The sequence below is a fragment of the Eretmochelys imbricata genome, chromosome 6 (genome assembly GCF_965152235.1).
Source record: "Eretmochelys imbricata isolate rEreImb1 chromosome 6, rEreImb1.hap1, whole genome shotgun sequence".
Taxonomy (NCBI): domain Eukaryota; kingdom Metazoa; phylum Chordata; order Testudines; family Cheloniidae; genus Eretmochelys; species Eretmochelys imbricata.
This window is the reverse complement of record NC_135577.1, coordinates 19,543,839-19,566,715: the sequence shown is the minus strand read 5'-3', so window position 1 is coordinate 19,566,715 and position 22,877 is coordinate 19,543,839. Positions and strand designations below refer to the sequence as shown.

Below are 22,877 nucleotides of genomic sequence, written 5' to 3'. Positions count from 1 at the left end.
GTTGTTGGTGGAGCCCTAAAAGGGGCCTAGTCTCTCCATTGATGTCAATGGGCTTTTTCGCTCTGGCCCTCGCAGCTGCTCGTAAAGAACATCTTGAAATATGCTAACGCCACCTAGCTCCTGGACGGCTGAGGTTCTCGCCCTTTTTCTTTCAGAGGCCCCCCCCCAAACATGCTATAAAAACTCCATGGCCCACCTGGGCCGCAATAGCTGGTTTTCTGCATATAAAAGCCAGGGCCGGTGTTAGGGGGTTGCAAGCAGGGCAATTGCCTGGGGCCCAACGCCACAGGGCCCCCAGCGAAGCTACATGGCTCAGGCTTCACCTTTAGCCCCGGGTGGCGGGGCTCAGGGGCCTGGGCTTCCGCCCCAAGTGGTGGGGCTTTGGCTTTCTGCCCTGGGTCCCAGCGAGTCGGATGCTGGCCCTGCTTGGCCCCTGAAACCTGTTGGAGGCCCTCTGGGGGGTCCTGGACCCCTGGTTGAGAACCGCTGCTGTACTGCCCAGCAAAGAGAAGGGAATTGCCACCACCACCACCTCTGTCCCCTAGGCAAATGAAGTGAGCCCTGGCCAGAACTCTAATGAGCACAGCAGGCCGGGAGCAAGTCCAGGGTCAAGGGTTTTCTGTTGGGAGGCCACTAGCATCAGATAGTTAAATAGAGGGACTCTCTGCTCCAGCCCCCATTCTGATCTCTGCTGCTACCAAGCCTCATGTAAAGAGAAGTGAGTCTGGCAGAGAGCCAAAAGCAGGGCTTCAGAGAGCCAAGGCAGCATGTCAGATTGCACCCCGACGTTAACAGGAAGCCAGGGCAGCTGCTGGAGAGCTGGTGAAATCGGTGCCTTCCCAGCTCTAGTTTGAGTGTAGCCCCGGCACAGCTGATTGCCGTAACAGAAGCCACAAGTACATGGATCGCTGTGTCAAAGTCCTGGGATTGCTGAGGTTTACTAGAACTTGGGCTACAAATCCAGGGGATCAGGTTCAGGTCCGGGGGAGTCTGGGTCACTAAAAGGCCCAAGTGCTTTGGAATGAAAGCACGATGGGCTGAAGGTGCCTGTCCAAGAAGTTTGGGGGCAGGGGGCGGCGGGCTCCTGCTGCTGTGACTAACCCACCCACCTGCGCTCCCGTTTCCAGAGACTCCGCGGACGTTCTCGGAGCGTGAGAACATCTTCACTGTGAAAATCTTCACCTTCCAGTTCTTCACCTACTTCTCCTCGCTGATCTACATCGCCTTCTTCCTGGGAAGGTGAGCCCTGGCCAGGTCCCCAGCTGGGGTCACTGGGCACAGAAGGAGCTGTACCCATTCACCCCGGGCGGAGGTCTGCATTAGTACTGTAACACACAGCCAGGGCCAATCACCCTAGGGAGGCCCATAAACCCAGTCAGGTTTGCCTGGTGCTTCTAACCATTGGTTGCAGGGGGAGGGGATTGGCTGCTCTGGTGGCAGGGATAAAGAAGGCTGGTGCTGCTAGTGAGTGAGTGAGAGAGGGCTCCTGCAGCCTGACTTCCTGGATGTTGATTCTGTGGGTGAAATCTTGGCCCCCTGGAGGTCACTGGGAATTTTGCCATTGATTTCAATGGGGCCAGGATTTCACCCTTGTTTTTTGGGCTGGGGGTGTAGTTCTCCACCTCTCTCGGCTCGTCTTTCTCTCGGTTTCTGTCTGTCCCTCTATTGCTGGGCTGGTGCGCTTGACTCCGCCTGTGTTTATCTCCCACCCCCTCTCTCTTTCAGTCTCTGTACCTGCCTCTCTCTCTCTCCCCTTTGGTGCCTCGGTGTCTGTCCCAGGGGGAGTCATTACTCTCCCAGCTCCCTGCTTACAGAGGGAGGTGCTAGGAGCACTAGCGTCAGGCCTATTTAACTCTGCACTCTCCTGGTCAGGATTAACGGCCGTCCTGGGAACTATGTGCGCGTAGCTGGCAAGTGGAGGCTGGAGGAGGTGAGTAAATTGTCCATAGTGCTCTAATGCCCTCTCTGCCCCTTCCCCACCCACATCCCTGGCACTGTCTCTGTTAAAATCATTGCTTCCTTCTACCCAGTACAACCCTTCCAATCACTCCAGGTTCTTCTTGGCCCATGTATCTAGCACCCAGCCCTTTGTCCCAAAGCCAGCCCATTTGATCCGCACAGTATAACTCTCTTCTCTTTGCAGTGCCACCCCAGTGGCTGCATCACTGATCTCTTTATCCAGATGGCCATCATAATGACCCTCAAGCAGACCCTGAGTAACTTGGTGGAGTACCTCACCCCGTAAGTCAGCACACCCTAGGCACTTAGGCCAGTAGGATGCGCTCACATGTCTGAACTGTACGTTTCTGCTTGCAGAAGCACTCTGCTCTGATTACAAACTTTAACTGGGATTCCCCCAGGCAGTGTCTGGGGAAAGCGAGTGTGAGGCCAGTTGCTGAGATAAGTTCAGTCAGCAAATTCTCTTCATGAGAATGAAATCTGTCTCTGGAGAAGGAAGTTGTAGTCTCTGAAGTAGATCTGGTCAGGGGACAGGAACAATACCGTGTGACAGTGTGCCTAATCACAGAGCCAGAATAGTGCATTCCGAATACAGACCCATGGACTGGAAGGTCCATACGCAGAGTTCAGCTCAGACCTCGTCACAAAAACGATTTGAGAAAAGAACAAATAAATCAAATGTCTGGACAAGTCAGACAGAAAAAGGGCTGAACTCACTAAATAAATTATTCCCCATGAAAAGCTTGGCCTAGCTCTAACTGGCACCTTGACCCGACTCTAAATATTCACTCCATTTTTCTTTTAAAACTAATTTTATTTGACATTTGGAATGGCCCTCCGAGCTATTTAGTATGTTTGCCACTTCCTGAATTTTTAGGCCCCAACTTTACTTGTCTTGGGGAGCAGTTACACCAAAATAGCCCTGTTGCTTTTAGTGAGATTAGTCTCATGAGTACGTGCTCATCGATGTTGGAACGGGATTCACAGTCAGGCCGTAGGTAAACTACAGCTATTGGGCCATCTTATAGATGGAAACTGCCTTCTGCTATCAGTAAGAATTCCCCCAATCACACCAGCAGAAGGTGTTTGAGAGAGAGGAAAGGGGAGAGTGTGTGTGTGAGACCCTACCACAGAACCAACCCACTGCTCAAGTCTCCATGTTGGTGTTCCAGAGGTGTTACCGTTGGCCCAGTGCAGGGAGCTGCTCTGGTAGCCCCCACACTTGGCTCTTTAGCATATATCCCTCACCCCTCTGCCTTTGTGTTACTGTCCCTGCAGCTGGCTAAAATTAAGGTTCCTAAAGTCGCCTGCCAACCCAATGAACAAAGACAAAGTTCACACAGAGAAAGGACCCCAGGACTCCTGCAAGGAGCAGTGGCTCAAGAACTACCAACTCAGCGAGGTCAATGTCTTCAGTTTGTTCGACGAGTTCTTGGAAATGAGTATGTGGCGCTCTGGGGTCTCAGGTGTAACTAGTGGGCAGCAGGGAATGCCTGGTTCTCCGGTGCTGTGTTCTGGGCACACGCCTGCCCATTCCCATTGCCTCTTCTCTTGGGGTCAGTTTTTCTCCAGGGGCAGCAGGTGTTAGCTGCTTGTTCAACCCAGGTTTCCTTGCACCCAGTACACAAAGGGTGTTCTGAATGCCCTGGAGCTGGGCGTGACCATGCTTCCTGCTTCGGGGTCCAGTTCCTGATGTTGGGGCTAAGGGGGTGTCATACCCTTGCAGCTAGCTGGACTGGGGCTCCTGTGAGAGAAACTGGCCACCCTTGTGACAGAGCAGTAATACCAAATGCCCATTCACATCCCTGGGAGTGGGGGCAGGTCCTAGGTCTCCACTTGTGGAACGCAGTCAGGCTTGGTGACTCTGCATTCACCACTGAGGGAAAGGTGCAAGGGAACCAGCCCTGCAGCTCACCCAGTCTGTAGCCCATCCCTGTGCTAAGACTGCAGAGCCCAGGGAGAAATGGGCACAGACTGGGCAGATTCACTCACACACCTGCTAGGGGTCACTCTCACATATCTTGCCCCAAGCAAGATCTGGCAGGTAACTGTGCGGCCTGGGAAGGATTTGTGCCTCAGGGACGGCCAATTCCTTTCCTGCCCTGTCCCGCCCTTGCTTCTGGTAGCATTTGGGTACTGGCTGTGACCACTAGCTACTACTCTCCCCTCTCCTCCCCCCATCCCTGTTCAGCTAAGGAGCCTGCACTTTGGGGAATGGGGGCAGAGTCCAGGTCTCACCCCTCTGGGATCACTCCTGCATGGATGGCGTTGGAGAAAGTAGAACTGGACGTGCAGCTCCTGATTCTCTCCCCCACCCACCCCGCCCTTCTATGGCTACAGCCATGAAGTGAGCAGATCACACGGAGGGCTAGAGGGGGAGTCTGACTCATCCTCTCACATTGCCATGCCAACATCCGGCTCTGAGGCATCGCGCATACAGGAAGTACTTGGACCTGTGGTCTAGCTGGATGTCCCCACAGCTCCCTCACGGTACCTGTGCTTCGTCCTGTTCTCAGTGATCCAGTACAGCTTCACCACCATCTTTGTGGCTGCCTTCCCCCTCGCCCCGCTACTGGCCTTCTTCAATAACCTCTTTGAGATCCGGCTGGATGCCATCAAGATGGTGCAGCTGCAGAGGCGCATAGTGCCTAGGAAAGCCAAAGACATCGGTGAGCAGGGGCCAAGGGGAGGGGCTCTCCATGAAGAGCATGGGCCCAATAAAGAAGGCACTATGGGGAGGGGGGGGAAGGGCTAATCTTACCCCAAGACTTAACAATGGCACTAACTACTGCAGCCGACTCTTTCCCTAAGTCATGGTGCCAGAACATTTGTCTGCTCCCGTTTCTGCTGTTCCAGGGGACAGTTAGAGATAGAGGGTGCATTTGAAGAGCTGGGGGGAAGGGGCAGGACTCGAACAGCAGGGGGGCTGTAAGTCGGGACTGAGGCGCATTGGTAGAGGCATGGGTAGAATCTAGATACACTTTGCTTTGGCCAAGAACGCATTGCTAGTTCCTCACGTTCATACGCAGCCCGTCCGCCCGCCTCAGTGGGTGGATACGGTACTGGGTAAGGCTCATCATTGTAGTGCTCTTACTGAAGCACGGCTGCTGTGCTGGGCCACCATGCTGTGCCCCACAGAGCACAACTCCAGAGATCAGCCTGGTCAAGCCCAATCCTCCTCCCATTAGTGGCAATGGCAAAGCTCGCAGAGCAGTGTCCTGGCCACCAACGCAGCTGTGGGCATGCCTAGCTGGGCGTGTCTCTGACTTCTGTTCTCTTTCAGGCATCTGGCTGCAGGTTCTGGAGGCCATTGGTATTTTGGCCGTCATTGGCAACGGCCTGGTGATCGCCATCACCTCAGACTTCATCCCCATGCAGGTCTACAAATACACGTACAGCCCCTGCAAGCTGCAGAACCGCACTGATATCAAGTAAGTGTCACCCCACAACTGCCACAGCCTTTCCAGAACCGCGGCCACCTTGCTCGCTTTCTGTGTCTGAGTGAGCCTGTCCCTGCTGCACGGGGAAAGCCATCTCTCCCAGCACCACTGGGCGGCAAAGCCCAGCCAGGACCTTGGGAGCTCTGCTGCTACCCTATGTTCCCTCTCGCTCCTTGTGGCTCTTAGGATGGTCCCCACGAGTTCCGGGAGCTGCAGCTGCTCCCAGGGTTGAGCGTTCCCTGTAGGATGTGAGGCTGCATGGTCTTCCCAGCAGTCCTTGCTCTAAGACGCACAGTAGGCTATTGGGAAGCCTGCAGAGGGATAAAGAACCAGCCAGATTTGGCACAGGTGAGGTAGTGACCTCTAGAGGGAGGAGCAAGAACTGCAGCCAAAGTTATTTTCCACTCCCATTTCCACAGAGCAGATCTGTTGACAAGTTGGTATCTGCTTTGTACACAAATAATGCAAACACCTGCTAATTGTGCTCAGATGACTACCAAAAAGATACCCATTCACTGGCTGCTGGCCGTTCTGGCTATTCAGACTAATTAATGCCTACTTTTGAAATAGACACTAAAGTAATCCACACAGAAATCCATAGGGAAGCTCTTACATTTTGTGTAAAAACAGCTGTTAACTGCGGCTGTTAGCACTGCAAGAGTGCACTTGGTCGTGTTTTTCACACTGGGCTACCTGCTTCCTACAATGTGATCTAATTCTCTACATGCGGAGTCAATAATTGATTGTTTTAATTGTGTGGTTTGGTCAAGCAGTAAAAGAGTGGATTAGTCCCAGCCTGGAACAGTCTCTCAGCCCCTCTCTAAGAAGCACCTCTCTCTCTCTCTCCTTCCACTCCTCCCCCCACTACAGAAAGGATGTGGACAAATTGGAGAGAGTCCAGCGGAGGGCAACGAAAATGATTAGGGGGCTGGGGCACATGACTTATGAGGAGAGGCTGAGGGAACTGGGCTTATTTAGTCAGCAGTAGAGAAGGGATTTGATAGCAGCCTTCAACTACCTGAAGGGGGGTTCCAAAGAGGATGGAGCTAGACTGTTCTCAGTGGTAGCAGATGACAGAACAAGGAGTAATGGTCTCAAGTTGCAGTGGGGGAGGTCTAGGTTGGATATTAGGAAACACTATTTCACTAGGAGGGTGGTGAAGCACTGGAATGGGTTACCTAGGGAGGTGGTGGAATCTCCATCCTTAGAGGTCTTTAAGGTCTGGCTTGACAAAGCCCTGGCTGGGATGCTTTAGTTGGGGTTGGTCCTGCTTTGAGCAGGGGGTTGGACTAGATGACCTCCTGAGGTCTCTTCCAACCCTGAGATTCTATGATTCTAAATCCCACCCCCTTAAATTGCACTGCTCCAAAAATCCATCCCTTCTCCCTTTTCACCAACAATCTCTCCTCCCTGTGCATTCCATGCCTTGTCTTGTCTCTGAGTTGGATCCTGCACAAGGTAGTGTGTCCTCCATTCCCTTGACTTCACTGGGAACTCGGGGTGCTGGGCAACATCCAGAATCAGCCCTTTACATTGCTCTCTGGGATGGGGAATGTTTCTTGAGCTATAGGCCCATTCATGCCGGGGCCTGAGCACGTCCTGGGAGTTAATAAGAGCCCTTGGCCCCCATGGGAGTTGAAGGTGCTCAGCACTTTGCAGAGACAGTTCTTATGCTTAGGAAACACTGTGTAATTTTATGATTTTTAATAAGCAGCTCTGAGGCCTTGTTCCTGCACCATCAAAGTCAATGGGGCTTTTGCCATTTAATTTCAACAAGAGCAGGATCAGGACTTAGATTCCCACCCTGAAAAGAACTGCCTGGAAGCAAGCTAAAGATGCCCATCTCTTCTAATCCTCACCTGGGTATCCTTGCCTGGACGACCCCATTGGAGCACTATTAAGCCACTGTCTAGTGCCATGTTTTCTCCCTATGCAGCTGTTTGACAGGTTACATCAACTACAGCCTCTCGGTGTTCCGTGTCCAGGACTTTGAGTGGCAGATGAAGCTGCCCGAAAAGCTTCCAGATTTTATGAGGAGTGAGATCACAGAATGCAGGTAAAAGGGGACAATAGCATGGATCATCATCCAGTCACACATGTCCATAGGTGCTGGAACTAGGGGTGCTGGAGGTGCTGCTGCACCCCCTGGCATGAAGTGGTTTCCATTATATACATAGTGTACAGTTTGGGTCAATGGCTCTCAGCACCCCCACTATACAAATTGTTCCAGCACCCCTGTACACATGCTCACAGTAATACCCTCCCATCCCCAACAAATATTGCAAATATCGTCTACAAAAAATATCTTGAATGTTTTAAGGTAACATTGGCATGCCTCCCTTCAGCTCCCACACTTACTGGAAAAGCGAAAGACAAGATCTGTAGCTGGTGTAAATCAGTTTGGATCCCCTGAAATCAATGGATCTATGCTGCTTTACGCCAGCTGGGGATCTGTGAGTGGACAACGGAATGGTCAGCTGGAGGAAGCCGTATTGCCTCAGCCGTCTATACCTGAACTGAACAAGGCTGCCCTGGGGCCAAGAGGGAAAGGGAGTAAATGAACCAGTAAGCCTCTCCTGTGACTCACAGTTAGGGGGGGCGGAAAGATGGACTGTGACCAGTGGGGGATGGGATTTGATGGGCAGTGTACACAGAGCTGATGGGTGTTGTCCTGTAGGTACCGGGATTACAGGAACTCCGATGACTACGACTACTCTGTTCAGTTCTGGCACGTTTTCGCAGCCCGGCTCGCCTTCCTTATTTTATTTGAGGTGGGTGCTGTGGATGGTGGTTCTGGGGTCGGCATGGGGAAGGAGACTGAGGCGGTGGGGGAAAGAGAGTCACACATTCTTCCCTGGGGAGTGATTGAGCAGTGGAGAGTGTGAGCATGCTTGGCTGGGCACTCTGAGGGTGCTGCTTCCGCACTGGCTTCCTTCTCTTGTCCCCCGCCTGACCTCTTCAGTGAGGCAATTAGCTCCTTTATTTTGGCACTGCCCCTTTGCTCAGACCCTCCCCCGTGTTCTCCTGCACTCACCCACACTGTCATAATGTTATACCAATTAATAAGATCCTGATGGTTTTTATTTTAAGGGGATAAGGCAAAATGCCATGTTTATTGTGAATACAGAAAGAATCATAGTAAGCCGTCAGTTATACCTATAATATTCCATTCAATTTCACATTCATTCACACGGTCATTTATACACACACAGGTTCTGCAAGGATGTTATCATAGTTACCAGCCTTAGAGTTGCTCGTGCCAAGCCACTGGCCAGGTGGCCTGGACACAAAGAGGGAGCAGGGCCTTATCAGATGCGCATCTGATGCTCCTAGAAGTTCGTTTGCAGAATCGGACCCAAAGTCCTGAGTCTTCAGGGTCTGTTCTTACAGGAATCCATCCTTATGTATTTGCCTCGTCATGCTGTTCTCATGTTTGAAGTGGTAATCAATGACTGGTCTCACGCAGATGACACAGCAATGACGGAATGACAGTAGGTTCTCTTGTTCTTCGGCCCTCCTGTTCTTGGGGCAAGTATGCCCTTAGGGTTATCAGGCTATCTTGTCCACTGTATTTTTCAGCCAGATGGTCCTATTTTAAGGCTGGCACCTCAACCTTTAATCTTTCGTTCCTCGTTAAATCATACATACAATCACGCTCCAACGTATATCTTGTCACATCTGCATTCTATCACCTACTCATCCTTTAACATAACCATTCTAAAATCAGTCTGTAAGACTTCAATAAGTCTATTCATCCCACTTGTTATATCTAAAAGGAAACTAACAAGATAAGCATGCAAGAGTGGGGGGTTCACACATCTTATTCCAGAGTTCAGAAAAACAAAGTTATACCAGTCATAAAGGACAGCTGTTATCTTGTTACTTTTAGAACAATCTCTTTGTCTCTGGATGTGCTTCTACAATTAAAACTGATCTTGTAAAACTAACAGGCAATTTCAATCAACAGACTCAGCAGGGTGGCTGAGAAACATGTTTCTTTCTAATGGTCAGGCCAAATTCTGGGGTCTGCTGTGGAGTCACTTTTCTTAAATTTCCTATATCAGAAATATACCAGTTATCAATCTAGTCCAACAATCGCTTTCCCTCTCCCCTACCCCTGTGCCCCTGCTGACAATCACTCACTCCTGCTGTTAGTCCCTTGCTCACTTGCCAGTTGCCCTTTAGTCACCTGGACATGGCATTGCCTAGCAGGAAAAACAGCCACTGCCCTTGGCTGGAGCAAATTAGGGCAGCTTCAAGTCAGCTGTGCTGGGAGTGGTACCATTGCAAAGCTGGCATTTCAAAAGGGGAGTGTGGGGTGCAGCCAGAGTCAGACAGAAAGCTAAGAGAAACCAGGGACTGTGGGTCCTCATGGCCTGATCTGCCACCCTCTCTGGCCCAGGTTTCCCAGGACTGGAATGAGGGGGGGTTTGATGTTTTGGGGGGGGTCCCGTAGTAGCCTGTATTCGGGGCCCTAATGGGAGGCATTACCCCATAAATCATCCCTGGATGCAGCACTCTGTGTGTGTGTGTGTGTGTGTGTGTGTGTGTATTTTGATTCTGATCGAACTCCCACTGAAGTCAATGGGAATTGGATTGGGCACTGGATTGGCTTGCGTACTTGGTATATGCCAATGTAGCAGTTGAGCATGGCCATGGAGCTATTAGTCCTTGCTAATCATTGCTGGGTCACTGATCACAGCTTGTCTCCCCTGAGAACGGGTTCTGACTGCATGGTGGGCTCTGCTTGCTCATTTCAGCACGTGGCTCTGTGCATCAAGTTGATTGCAGCCTGGTATGTACCCGACATCCCCCAATCAGTTAAGAATAAGCACCTGAAGAAAAAATATGAAAATCTACAGAGAGAACTCAGGTTAGTGTATTGTCCTAGGAATAGCTGTGAAGGGTCCTGGAAGGCAGTGTGATCTAAAGCAGGAGACCTGGCTTCTTGTCCTGATTGGCTATGTGACCTTGGGGTTAGTCACTGCACCTCCTCTGCACAGATTCCATTAATAGTAGCTGCTCTCCCTCAACCACCGCTCCACTCAAAGGGCATCTCTGAATAGGAGTGGGCAGAGCAGAAAGGTGGAACAGAATGGTCTCTGGTGGGGCTTGACAACAGCTTATGTTCTGCCTAGGCTGGAGTCAGTATAAGGGATGATAAATGGTCTGTGTTGGCCAAGTGTCCTCTTTACTCCACGGGCAAAGCATCCTAGGGTCTTAACTACCAATTCTACCACAGGTCAACCTCCTGACATCTAATCTGCCTGTTCAGTAGAGGAGGTGTAAGATGGAGGCTGGTGGCATCTGACCTCTTAGAAGAGAGTCCTGCAAGCATTGGTTAGCCTCCCAAAGGAAGCAGTGGAAGCACTATCTGGGTTTCACTTAAAACTAGACTGGGGAATAGAAGGTGCAATCCATCCTTGGCCCCTGGAGGCTGGATTAGCCCAGTGATTCTCCAGTTTTTTCATTCTGGAAACGGCGTCATACGAGAGACAGAGTGCACCTCTGAGGGATCCGCCTGTCCTCCCAATCCCCCCATGCTTGGCTAGCCACATTCCTCATTCTGCAGAGCATGAGGGAGGGCTCCACAGCCCTTTACTAATCCATAGACCACAGCTTGAGAACCCCTGGATTAGATGACTCAAAACTAAAGATGGTCAGAAAATTTGGGATTTTGGGGAGAGGACTTCCCCCTCCAGAAAACTTCCACAGAAATGAAAATTTCTCAACTTTCCATGGAAAAATCTTGACTTTTTTGGTGAAAAGTCAAAATTTAAATATATCTGCTGAAAACTGAAGAAATGCTGCTGTAATGCCAATGGGAGCTATAGTTCAGATGCGTCATGCTGCCATCCTCCTTTGCGGGCTGGACTGTATTTCACATGGAGCACCACAGTCTCCCTCTATTAACAAAGGGAAGTGGTAAGTCATGGGAGTTCCAGATCCTGTTGCATTATGGGAGATGTAGCCCAGCTAGGAAACCCAGCCCGCAGAGGAGAATGCGGACATGGGGGAACAAAACTACAAGTTCCAGGAGACACTGTGATGGTGTATCCAAATCAAAATATGTTAGCTTTCCGCAGTTTGGGTTTTTTTCCAATATAATCTAAATTTGCTGAGACTAGCAGACTCTTTCCACAAAAAGCCTTTTAATTGAAACCCTGCTTGCCACAGTAAAATAGCTTTGCTAGAGTATTTTCGACCAGCCTTTCTCACTGGTTCTTACTCATCTCAATTTTGATTGTTCTGTTCAATAACTCTGCTGGTGTCACTGGAACAACCTGGATTGTTTCTGTATCTTGCAGCATAATGGATCGCTCTACAGAAGTGTAGCAAGTCACTGCGCACACGGTAGGGGGCAGAAGCAGAGACTGCAGACCTAGCATCCAGCAGGACAGTGCTGTGGGCTTTGGAGGCACTATACAGGCACCTCCCACAAACCTTGCAACTGCAGTTCATTCTCTCCTGTTGTTTTGGACTTTGCCTCTTAACTGTGGGGGAAACAATGCAATGGTAAACTTGCATAAGCAGATCCTTTAGAATCTCACTGTGGCAGGGAACAAGAGGGTATCTTTAAGAAATGCTGCATTTCGAAGATGTCTCAGAGCTGGGCGGAAACCTTTGCAGTGTTGGCCAAACATAACACTTTGTCCGATTTTTCAAAGAAGCCTAAAAAGGGCTAGATTTTTTTGCTGAATTTGTCATGCTTTTTCACCATCGGGGCAGACACGATTTTACCCCTGCACCCACCTCCCACATTGCTAAGAGGAAATACCATACAAGGCCCAAGTCTATGGGGATGGGTGGGGTTACCCTGTCTGCTGTACCAACATTGTCCCTAGTTTGGAGGGACAGTCTCTGTCCCAGCTGACTCTCCTTCCTATCCTATGTCTAAGACCTATTTCTTGATTAGATGGAATTGATCTCGAGAGACCAGATTCCTGACTGCTGATCCCTGGTTCTTACTGTATTGATGTGTGACCTTGTGCAAATTAACCTCTTAGGTGCCTCAGTTGATGTAATGGGGCAGACACCTATCTACCTCACCTGGATACTGTGCAGCTTAAATAATTAATATCTAAAGCACTTTGAGGCCTTGTCTACATTGAGAATTTGCCCTCATTCCATTACTCGGTGACCAGCCACTGCAAACTCCAAGTACACACAAGGAAATACTGTGTTTGGCAAGGGTGGAGCTCATCTCAGTTTCAAACAGCAGTTAGTTCCACTGAAGCAGAGTGAGGCTCTTCTTAGCTGTATGTGGGATTTGCTCTGGCGCAGCGAGCGACACCAATTGCTGGCCTATGTAAACCAGCCCTTGGATCCTTTCAGAGATCCTGTGTTAGCATTTCATTCAGTCAGGCTAATCTACGGCAGGCAACCTGGCTTTATCTTCAGTAGTTCATTTTAATCCTTCACTTGTCATTAAACTGGGCTCACTGGCTGGGCTGTGGAGTAGATTGCTTACTTTCTCTATCCCCTTTGTATTTCATATGTCTCACCAGTCCTCCTCCTTCCAGTGGAGACCCTCAGTGCTCCAGTACACCTCCATCACCCAGAAAGCTGCTCTTCTCTCTTTTACTGAAGTGATCACAGCCGCCGCCTAGCCAGGTGGAGGGAACAGGGGGAGTGATCTTAAAAAAAAAAAAAAAAAAAAAAAAAAAAAAAAAAAAAAAATGGGGGGGGGCCACCCGCTGTGGTGCTTTTACTCACCCAGCAGCGCTCCGGGAGCGGGCCCTCACTCATTCCGGGTGTCTTTGGCGGCACTGAAGGTCCCGCCCCTAGAGTACCGCCGATGACCCAGAGCGCCGCCGGGTGAGTAAAAGCGTTGCGGCAAAATTTAAAAGGCGCCAAGACATTGACAAGGCGCCACTTGTGCTCAGTCCGGGAGCGGCCACTGCCCCACTCACCCCCCCCCCCCACCAGCTACGCCACTGGATCACAGTAGTTCCTCCTATGGGTAAGGGTGCAGAGCAGGGCCTTACCCTAAATCTCCTACATCCCAAGCAAGTACCCTAACCACTGGACAGTAATGGGGTAGGGTGGTTCCCTCTCTTAAATCCTGCGCTTGTTGGCACTTCACTCCTGGCTAGTGTAGGCCACTCCCCGCTAAGCTGGCTGGCTTCAGAAGATCCCTTCCATAGGCACCTAACTCTCCCTATGCCCTTGTATGGGGAGCCTGAGCACCTAGCTCAGGGTGATGATTCCACGAGGTGGCAGGCTGCCTGAGAGCTAGGCATTACAATGCTTAGGTACCTTTGTGGATCGGGGCCCTTGTCAGCCTTCAATGAGGACTGACAGCTAGGTTGGAAAAATGTTAGTGTCAGAGTCACAGAGCTAAAGCTCAGTTGGAACACGCCCAGTGGAAAACTCCTAAATCTGCAAATGCACAGGTAGATCCCAGTACTGCAGTGAATCTTGTGTGGGAAGATCCCTTCACACTAAGTGCCAGGGAAAGCTGGGGTCCACCGACTTGGAGCCTATTATAGGATCGGGGCCTTTTAACGGGGCCAAGCTAAACCTAAGTGAGACAGACTTAAACTCCTGCAACAAAGTTTCAGTGGTTTAGCTAAATTGGTTTAATTCATATATAGGGCTTGCCCACATGCGGGGGTTTAAAATCACATTAACGTTAGCTAGTGAGCACTCAAATGACCTTCCCTGCCCACACATACTGCAGTTCTTCCAAGTGGACTAACTGGCCCAGAAATACTTATTCTCCAATCCCCTTTGAAAGTTCCTTGCATATTGAGGTAGTGCAGACTAACGTTGACATTCATGCACGCCTCATTTCACACTAGGTTGGCAGTATGCCAGCTTCTATCCGACTGTACTTTGCCAGGACCAGCCTGTTTACCTGTGTGCCCTCCACTGCTCTGGGGTCATGTTGCCCAGATCTCCCCTCCCTGTTCAAATGCTGGCAGAAGGCCAGGAACAGTCCATTTGTTCCTGGAGTACAGCCCTCAAGCCTTCCAGCGGTGCTATTACTGCCATCTAATGCCTTATGCAGCAGCATGGAAACCTGCGGAGATCTTTGATTGCCTTGCCATCTGGGGAGACGCAAGGGTGCAGGCAGCACTTTCAAAAAAAAAAAAGAAAAAAATCACCAGAATAACGCAGTCTATGAAGACATCTCTAAATAGATGGCCCCAAAGGGTCACACTAGGACCCTATTCAATGCCACAGCACGAGCAAAGCACTGAAAAGCCACTACAAGAAAACAAGGGACAAAAGATAGACCTCTAGCAATGTGTGACCTGTCTTTACTATGAGACTTTTCTGCTGGGATGCCATTATTGGTGCAAATTCTGTATTTAGACAAGTCTTCAATGTGTAGTTTAAAGATTTTCTAGTTTTCTTAAATAATCAAGCCAATTAAATGCAAATCCACTACCAGCCCTACCACATTAAGGCTGAGCAACAAAGCACTCGGAGACAGGACGTTCCAGACGTTGATTCTTGCTGTCGTCATTCCTGTTTTCCTTGTTCAATATCAGCTCTAAAAAAGTATGTATTTAATCTATGCCAGAAAGTATATGGCCTAAGCACAGTGACTGAATGAATCTTGCAGGCAAAAAACTCTTAGCTTTTCTAAGATCCTGATTTGTGAATTTTTGATTTGTCAGCCTTGTGCTAATGCTAGGTTCTACATTCGTTTTTCACATATAAGTGACTAGATTGTGAAACACGGCAGGGGAATCAAGCCCTGATTCAGCCTAGCATTCAGGCACGTGTGTAACTTTAAGCATGTGACTAGTCCACAGAAGTCCAATGTGGCCACTCCAGGGCCCCCCCATTCGACTTCAGTGGACTAGTCACATGCTTAAAGTTACACATGTGCTTGTGTGCCATGCTGAATCAGGTCATTAATGCAGCGATCGCCAGACTGATATGGCATTTAAAATATTTTCCTGGCCTCCCTTATTTTGGATGCCAGGTATGTTGTCCATATTTTAAAATGCTCAGTAATGGTGGCTTGAAATATTGTGCACTGATATTGTAATTTTTTTAATAAAGGCAGTTTTATACAATAAACTTTTTGTTTGTTTTTAAAAGATGTTGCTTCAGCTTATTAAGCAAAGAGTTGGGCTGGGTTTGGATGGTAAAGAATTGAAATGTGAAGGCCATTTTAAATATTGGCTTGAGGGCAGGACCATGAACTTGTTAGAGTTGTTAGTCATTAAGGTATTGGCATGGGATGCAGGCCATCTGGGTCAGTTTCCAGCTTTGACACAAACTTCCTGTATGACTGGGGATGAGTCACTTCAGCAGAGATTTTCAAAGCTGCCCCAGGCATTTGGCGGTGCGGTGTCCAAATCTCTGAGCCAACTTTGGAAAGCTCAGCCTTTAATCCTGGTGTCAATTTACCCATCTGTAAAATGGGGATAATACTTCCCATACTACTTAGGGGAGTTGTGAAAATACGTGTGTTAGTGTCTGGGAAGGGCTCAGATGATACAGTATGGGGTGGAAAATACATACATTGTGCTAGGCATTTACAAACTTATTAGGGTAACATTTTCAAAGCACTTGTGATGTAAGCCTGATTTACGCACAGGTTTTGTACCAATAATTATTTCAATGAGGGTTGTTTGTTTTTAAATCTGAAATAGTTAGAACAGTACAATCCAGTGCTAAAAGGTGCTTATATCGGTATGGCTTTTTCCATATGGGAAGGGGAACAAGTTTTCTCTGTATGAAACACTTTTATATCAATATAACTGTGCCCACATTAGGGCTGTTGCAACTGCTTTTTTATGTACACTTGCACACTAGATCCTACTGTAGTGATATTTTTGGATTTGAAAGGGATCCCTGACACATTTTGCCCAGAGCGTTGAAATGCTCTTTCTGGCATTGGTGAAAGCTATTGTAAGTAGTTTTACTGAATTGGCTTAATACCATAAAATGCATTATGTTGGCTATGAATACTAACCTCACATTTATATAGCAACTTTAATCCCAAAGCACCTTCACACAGTCAATCCTTCATGCATCACTGAAATGCAGCCACCTCTGAATTGCAACACTGTGAGCTGTACACAGTAATTCTACAAGCTTAGCACAGAAAGTAAGGAAGAATACAGTAGCAAATTGAGATGGCAGGGAGAATCTGAACAGGAGGATGCAATTAGTCAGACTCCTGTCTCTTTAGAGTTGGCACCTCTAACAGAACACTGGCCACAAATCAGTACTGAGTGAGAGAGAGTAATATGCAGAGTTTTATCACCACCACTTTTTGCCATGCTGGGTTTTCCTTGGAGGTATCCCTTTAATGTAAAGATCAGCCTAAGCCTGTTTAACTTGTAAAATCTGACAAACCCACAGCCCAACCTGGTACAGCTGCAGGTCATACCCAACAATAAAAATAAAAAGTTATTTACTGCACTGTCTCAGGGATCACAGCTTCTGGTTTGGCTTCTCCATCTAAAAGCCATGAAGTGCTGAGGGTTAACTCAGCAGTGAGAATGGCAAGGCAGGGTAATAAATAGAAACAACTCCTAAGTACGTCTAACAATTGCACAAGTGCACAGTTGGCTTATCTGAGCTTGCACAGCTTCAAAATACATTGCTCTGAGTCCACAGTGGTGCTTTTATTATAGTTACTGGGAGTTGCATGTACAAATCAAGGGCTGTATCTGATCCTGAGGTTCATACTCTACTCAGGGCCAGATTCTCAGCTGCTGTAAATCAATGTAGCTTTACTGAAGTCAACAGAGTTACTGATTTACATGAGTGAATATCACCCCTATCATCATCATGCAACCTTGGGGCTTTCAGTGGAATTGCATAGGAGAGCAAAATTTGTCCCTAAAAGCTTTTTTCTTTTCATTAGTCTAAGTTGCTGGAAAGGACTTTAGTATCTCATTCCCACCTTTAAGGAACATTGTGATGCAGGGTGAGATGCTGGCACCAAGCTCTTTAGAGGAGTCCATCATTTGGAGTGGGGAGGGAAGGGGGTGGATCTAACATTAATTGCCAGCATTCTTTGCCTTTCCACACTTATGGATAGAAATACCTCCTCCTGGCTGAATTCCACTCTCCTAATTAGGCGACAGGGAGAATACAGCAGCTATTAAAGAACCCATCTAACACAGCTAGAATTTTAGTTGATCCAATTCAGCAGGGATCAACTCAGAGACACATGCTGCTTTGTGTCCTCTAATGTTCTCTGCGGCGCTGACAACTTCGCACAATAAAAGTGGTTGATTCTGGAAGACAAGGCTTTCACTCTGGCAGTGAATTGTCTCTGCGCACAGGATGGGTTGCTATCATGCTCAGGAGCATGGAGCACTGAAAGGAAAGTTACACAGACCCAGGATGCTGGTTCAGAACCCTGTCTCCTGTCATCTGGCCCTTCCTTTCCTGCCTTAATTCAGCCCAGCTGGGTTCCCATGTGCATTTCCACCCACCCACCGCAGATCAGTGCCTCTTCGGAGCGGGGAGGCTCAATTTAAATCAGGCAGGTACCGCTAAACAGTTCAATGCTGATGGTTTTTCCTCACCACACAATGCAAGGCTGATGCTGACCATTATTTAAGGGCACCTTTTTAAGCAAAAAAATGGGGGTCCTGCTCCAGCACCCCCTGAATTCAGTGGCCCGAGTCCTGGCTCCTGCAGCCCGGGGGCTCATCCGTCCTACGTAGCTAGGTTTTTAGACCATGCCCATCCCCGTGGCCTCTGGGACCGAGGCCGGAGACCCCTGACCCGCCCTGCTGCCAGGGGGTCCCAGGGCTGAGCGGAGGTGGGGACGACGGTCACAGCCCCTGGGGTGCAGTGGATAAGGCTCCTCCCACCTGCAGGCTCCCTAATCCCCTCCGCCAGGGCCAGGGCCAGGGCCTCGCCCTCCTCCCCCGCTGCAGGCTGAATCCAGCCAGGCACCTGCCGCCCCGCCCCGCCAGGTGAGCGCGTCCTGCGCCATAGGCTGGGCTGTGTCTGGGCGGGGCCACGGCTTAACCCCGCCCGGTGCATGCCGGGAGCTGTAGTCCTCTCCCCCTGGAAATCTCAGCCCCGGGGCTGCCGCGGGACTAGCACCCCAGAGTGCCCCGCGCGGGGCGGTGGCTGCTGGGAGGCGAGGAACCGCCCCTCCGCCTCCCTGGGCGCGGGTTCCCATGGCAACTGGGCGGTGCCTGGGTGCAGGTGCCAAGAAGCCTCCCCGCCCCCACCCACCGCACAGGCTGCCCCCGGGGTGGGGGCCCCTGGACGGAGATAGGTAGGAGTCACCCCGGACACGGCCCTGTCCCCGGCCAGCGCAGCTCCCCAACAAGCCCTTAGTCAACCCAGCTGCCCTCAGACCCCAGTGCCACCTGCAGCCCCGCAAGGCCACCCACAGCCAGCCCAGCCCCCCAATATCACCCCCCCCAGATCAGCCCCCAACACCCCACCACAGCCAACCCAGCTCCCCACAGCCCCCCCTGCCACCTGCAGCCACCCCAGCATCATCTGCAGCCCCCAGCTCCCCAAGGCCACCCACAGCCAGCCCAGCCCCCCAATATCACCCCCAGCCAGATCAGCCCCCAACACCCCACCACAGCCAACCCAGCTCCCCACAGCCCCCCCTGCCACCTGCAGCCACCTCAGTGTCATCTGCAGCCTCCCAGCTCCCCAAGGCCACCCCCAAGCCACCCCAATATCGCCCACAACCAGCTCAGCCCCCTAATATCACCCCCAGACAGATCAGCCCCCAACACCCCACCACAGCCAATCCAGCTCCCCACAGCCCCCCTGTGCCACCTGCAGCCCCCCCAGCATCATCTGCAGCCCCCCAGCTCCCCAAGGCCACCCACAGCCAGCCCAGCCCCCCAATATCACCCCCAGCCAGATCAGCCCCCAACACCCCACCACAGCCAACCCAGCTCCCCACAGCCCCCCCTGCCACCTGCAGCCACCTCAGTGTCATCTGCAGCCTCCCAGCTCCCCAAGGCCACCCCCAAGCCACCCCAATATCGCCCACAACCAGCTCAGCCCCCTAATATCACCCCCAGACAGATCAGCCCCCAACACCCCACCACAGCCAATCCAGCTCCCCACAGCCCCCCTGTGCCACCTGCAGCCCCCCCAGCATCATCTGCAGCCCCCCAGCTCCCCAAGGCCACCCACAGCCAGCCCAGCCCCCCAATATCACCCCCAGCCAGATCAGCCCCCAACACCCCACCACAGCCAACCCAGCTCCCCACAGCCCCCCCTGCCACCTGCAGCCACCTCAGTGTCATCTGCAGCCTCCCAGCTCCCCAAGGCCACCCCCAAGCCACCCCAATATCGCCCACAACCAGCTCAGCCCCCTAATATCACCCCCAGACAGATCAGCCCCCAACACCCCACCACAGCCAATCCAGCTCCCCACAGCCCCCCTGTGCCACCTGCAGCCCCCCCAGCATCATCTGCAGCCCCCCAGCTCCCCAAGGCCACCCACAGCCAGCCCAGCCCCCCAATATCACCCCCAGCCAGATCAGCCCCCAACACCCCACCACAGCCAACCCAGCTCCCCACAGCCCCCCCTGCCACCTGCAGCCACCTCAGTGTCATCTGCAGCCTCCCAGCTCCCCAAGGCCACCCCCAAGCCACCCCAATATCGCCCACAACCAGCTCAGCCCCCTAATATCACCCCCAGACAGATCAGCCCCCAACACCCCACCACAGCCAATCCAGCTCCCCACAGCCCCCCTGTGCCACCTGCAGCCCCCCCAGCATCATCTGCAGCCCCCCAGCTCCCCAAGGCCACCCACAGCCAGCCCAGCCCCCCAATATCACCCCCACCCAGATCAGCCCCGAACACCCCACCACAGCCAACCCAGCTCCCCACAGCCCCCCCTGCCACCTGCAGCCCCCCCAGCATCATCTGCAGCCCCCAGCTCCCCAAGGCCACCCACAGCCAGCCCAGCCCCCCAATATCACCCCCACCCAGATCAGCCCCCAACACCCCACCACAGCCAACCCAGCTCCCCACAGCCCCCCCGTGCCACCTGCAGCCACCCCAGTGTCATCTGCAGCCCCCCAGCTCCCCAATGCCACCCCCAAGCCACCCCAATATCACCCCCAGCCAGATCAGCCTCCAACACCCCACCACAGCCAACCCAGCTCCCTAAGGTCACCCCCAAGCCACCCCAATATTGCCCACAACCAGCTCAGCCCCCTAATATCACCCCCAGCCAGATCAGCCCCCAACACCCCACCACAGCCAACCCAGCTCCCCACAGCCACCTGCAGCCCCCCCCAGCATCATCTGCAGCCCCCCAGCTCCCCAAGGCCACCCACAGCCAGCCCAGCCCCCCAATATCACCCCCAGCCAGATCAGCCCCCAACACCCCACCACAGCCAACCCAGCTCCCCACAGCCCCCCCTGCCACCTGCAGCCACCCCAGCATCATCTGCAGCCCCCAGCTCCCCAAGGCCACCCACAGCCAGCCCAGCCCCCCAATATCACCCCCAGCCAGATCAGCCCCCAACACCCCACCACAGCCAACCCAGCCCCCCAATATCACCCCCAGCCAGATCAGCCCCCAACACCCCACCACAGCCAGCCCAGCCCCCCAATATCACCCCCAGCCAGATCAGCCCCCAACACCCCACCACAGCCAATCCAGCTCCCCACAGCCCCCCCGTGCCACCTGCAGCCACCCCAGTGTCATCTGCAGCCCCCCAGCTCCCCAAGGCCACCCCCAAGCCACCCCAATATCGCCCACAACCAGCTCAACCCCCTAATATCACCCCCAGCCAGATCAGCCCCCAACACCCCACCACAGCCAACCCAGCTCCCCACAGTCCCCCCTGCCACCTGCAGCCACCTCAGCGTCATCTGCAGCCCCCCAGCTCCCCAAGGCCACCCACAGCCAGCCCAGCCCCCCCACCGCCAAGCCACCCCAATATCACCCACAGCCAGACCAGCCCCCCAATGCTCTCCATAGGCAGATCAGCCCCCACCCCCAACACCCCGCCACAGCCAGACCACCTCCCCACAGCCCCCCTCCGTGCCACCTGCAGATGCCCCAGTGTCATCTGTAGCCAGCCGAGCTCCTAAAGGCCAGCCCCAGCCAGCCCGGCCTCCTGTGCAGGCCCCTAACACCCCCCACAGCCAGCCCAGCTCCCCACAGCCCCCCCTTCCCTACCCCCACCACCTGCAGCCACCCCAGGTCCCTCACCGCCAGTGCCACCCCACAGCTAGCCTGAGGGCTCTGCTGGGCCCCATAATGGCTAGGATTCCCTGCTTGCTTCTCCCCACTGGTTTCCTTGCCTGATCCCATCCCCCAGATTCACTGCCTTCTGCCATTCATACCCTGCCCGTTCCATGGGGATCCCTGCCCACCCAAGGAGTTCTCCACCGCTCCTTCCATTTTCCAGCACCACACCCACCCATGGAGTTCCCTGCTGCTGTTCCTTCCCCAGCCCCCAGTGTTCCCTACCACAGCATGCTGCCCTGCCCGTTTGATCCTTGTACTAGGAAGTCCTCGCTTTGCACTAGATCATCACCCCTTTGATGGCATTTTGTAGGCACCTCAACCTGGGAAGGAATCACTCTGCAGGGATGCCTTATTAATATTGGGATAGATCCAGATATACGGAGACCAGTTTTCAGAGTAGCAGCTGTGTTAATCTGTATCCGCAAAAAGAAAAGGCGTCCTTGTGGCACCTTAGAGACTAACAAATTTATTTGAGCATAAGGTTTCGTGAGCTACAGCTTGGCAACCCTGCGATGCTGGGCCCAACATGCTATGCTCCACTAGCAGCTGATCAAGGTGGAGCATAGCATGCTAGAAGGTGATGGTGGCACAATCTATGTTCTATGGTTTGGAGCAGCTCTGGTGTTCCTGGCAGTGTTTGGTGATTAAAAGTATAAATAGTAATTAGAGATGAGCCTGATCCAAAACTCACCCTTCAAATGGTCCAGGTGTTGGGAAAATTTGGACCTGGATCCAAACATCACATCTGGATCCAATATGTTTCTGTAATGGGTGGAGCCAAAACCCTGGATCAGAATACCCTCAAACTTGGAAATAGCTAGGACTAAAGTGACATCCACTCTTTCAACTTAGTTTTATTTCTAATCGTGGAAGCTGAGAGCTCATATCCTGTCATTAGTGTTTTAAATAGAAAGCTGATGAGCAAGTGGCTCTATAGTGGAGAATGAACAGGCTATACAGCGAGATGGGAAGGACTGAGGTTCACCTTTCATATTTTGCTTTGAAAAAAATTGAAAGATTTAAAAAGTTTCATTATTTTTCTTCATTAAAGGGGAAAAGTTACTGACAGAGTACTAAAAAATTCTCTGGAAAAAGAATCACCCATTGAAACTAGAGTGTCAGTGTATTATTATGCACTTGGTATTAAATGCTTCATGCTGACATTTTATGTGGAAACTGGTTTCTTTTAAATTGAATTTCAGTGTAAGTTTCTATAAAATGAAAGATCGGAAATGAAAATGCTTTGAGGAGGATTGGTCAGTGAGGAAACTGCAGAATCGAAATGCAGCTAAATTGC

At 51.7% G+C, this 22,877-nt stretch overlaps 2 protein-coding genes across 2 annotated transcripts in view; both read left to right on the top strand.

Annotated features, from left to right (window-relative positions):
• The window catches only part of ANO9 (anoctamin 9), a 50,353-nt gene extending 38,618 nt beyond the window's left edge, over positions 1-11,735 (top strand). The window contains exons 18-28 of the mRNA XM_077819936.1: positions 1,128-1,239; positions 1,873-1,930; positions 2,144-2,241; positions 3,238-3,401; positions 4,476-4,628; positions 5,243-5,390; positions 7,336-7,455; positions 8,077-8,170; positions 10,160-10,271; positions 11,267-11,324; positions 11,708-11,735. Of these exons, the coding sequence (XP_077676062.1) occupies positions 1,128-1,239; positions 1,873-1,930; positions 2,144-2,241; positions 3,238-3,401; positions 4,476-4,628; positions 5,243-5,390; positions 7,336-7,455; positions 8,077-8,170; positions 10,160-10,271; positions 11,267-11,324; positions 11,708-11,735 (1,145 nt within the window). The remainder of the gene's footprint in view (positions 1-1,127; positions 1,240-1,872; positions 1,931-2,143; positions 2,242-3,237; positions 3,402-4,475; positions 4,629-5,242; positions 5,391-7,335; positions 7,456-8,076; positions 8,171-10,159; positions 10,272-11,266; positions 11,325-11,707) is intronic.
• Positions 11,736-13,197: 1,462 nt separating this feature from the next.
• The window catches only part of SIGIRR (single Ig and TIR domain containing), a 47,795-nt gene continuing 38,115 nt past the window's right edge, over positions 13,198-22,877 (top strand). Inside the window, exon 1 of the mRNA XM_077819935.1 lies at positions 13,198-13,217. Within this exon, the coding sequence (XP_077676061.1) occupies positions 13,198-13,217 (20 nt within the window). The remainder of the gene's footprint in view (positions 13,218-22,877) is intronic.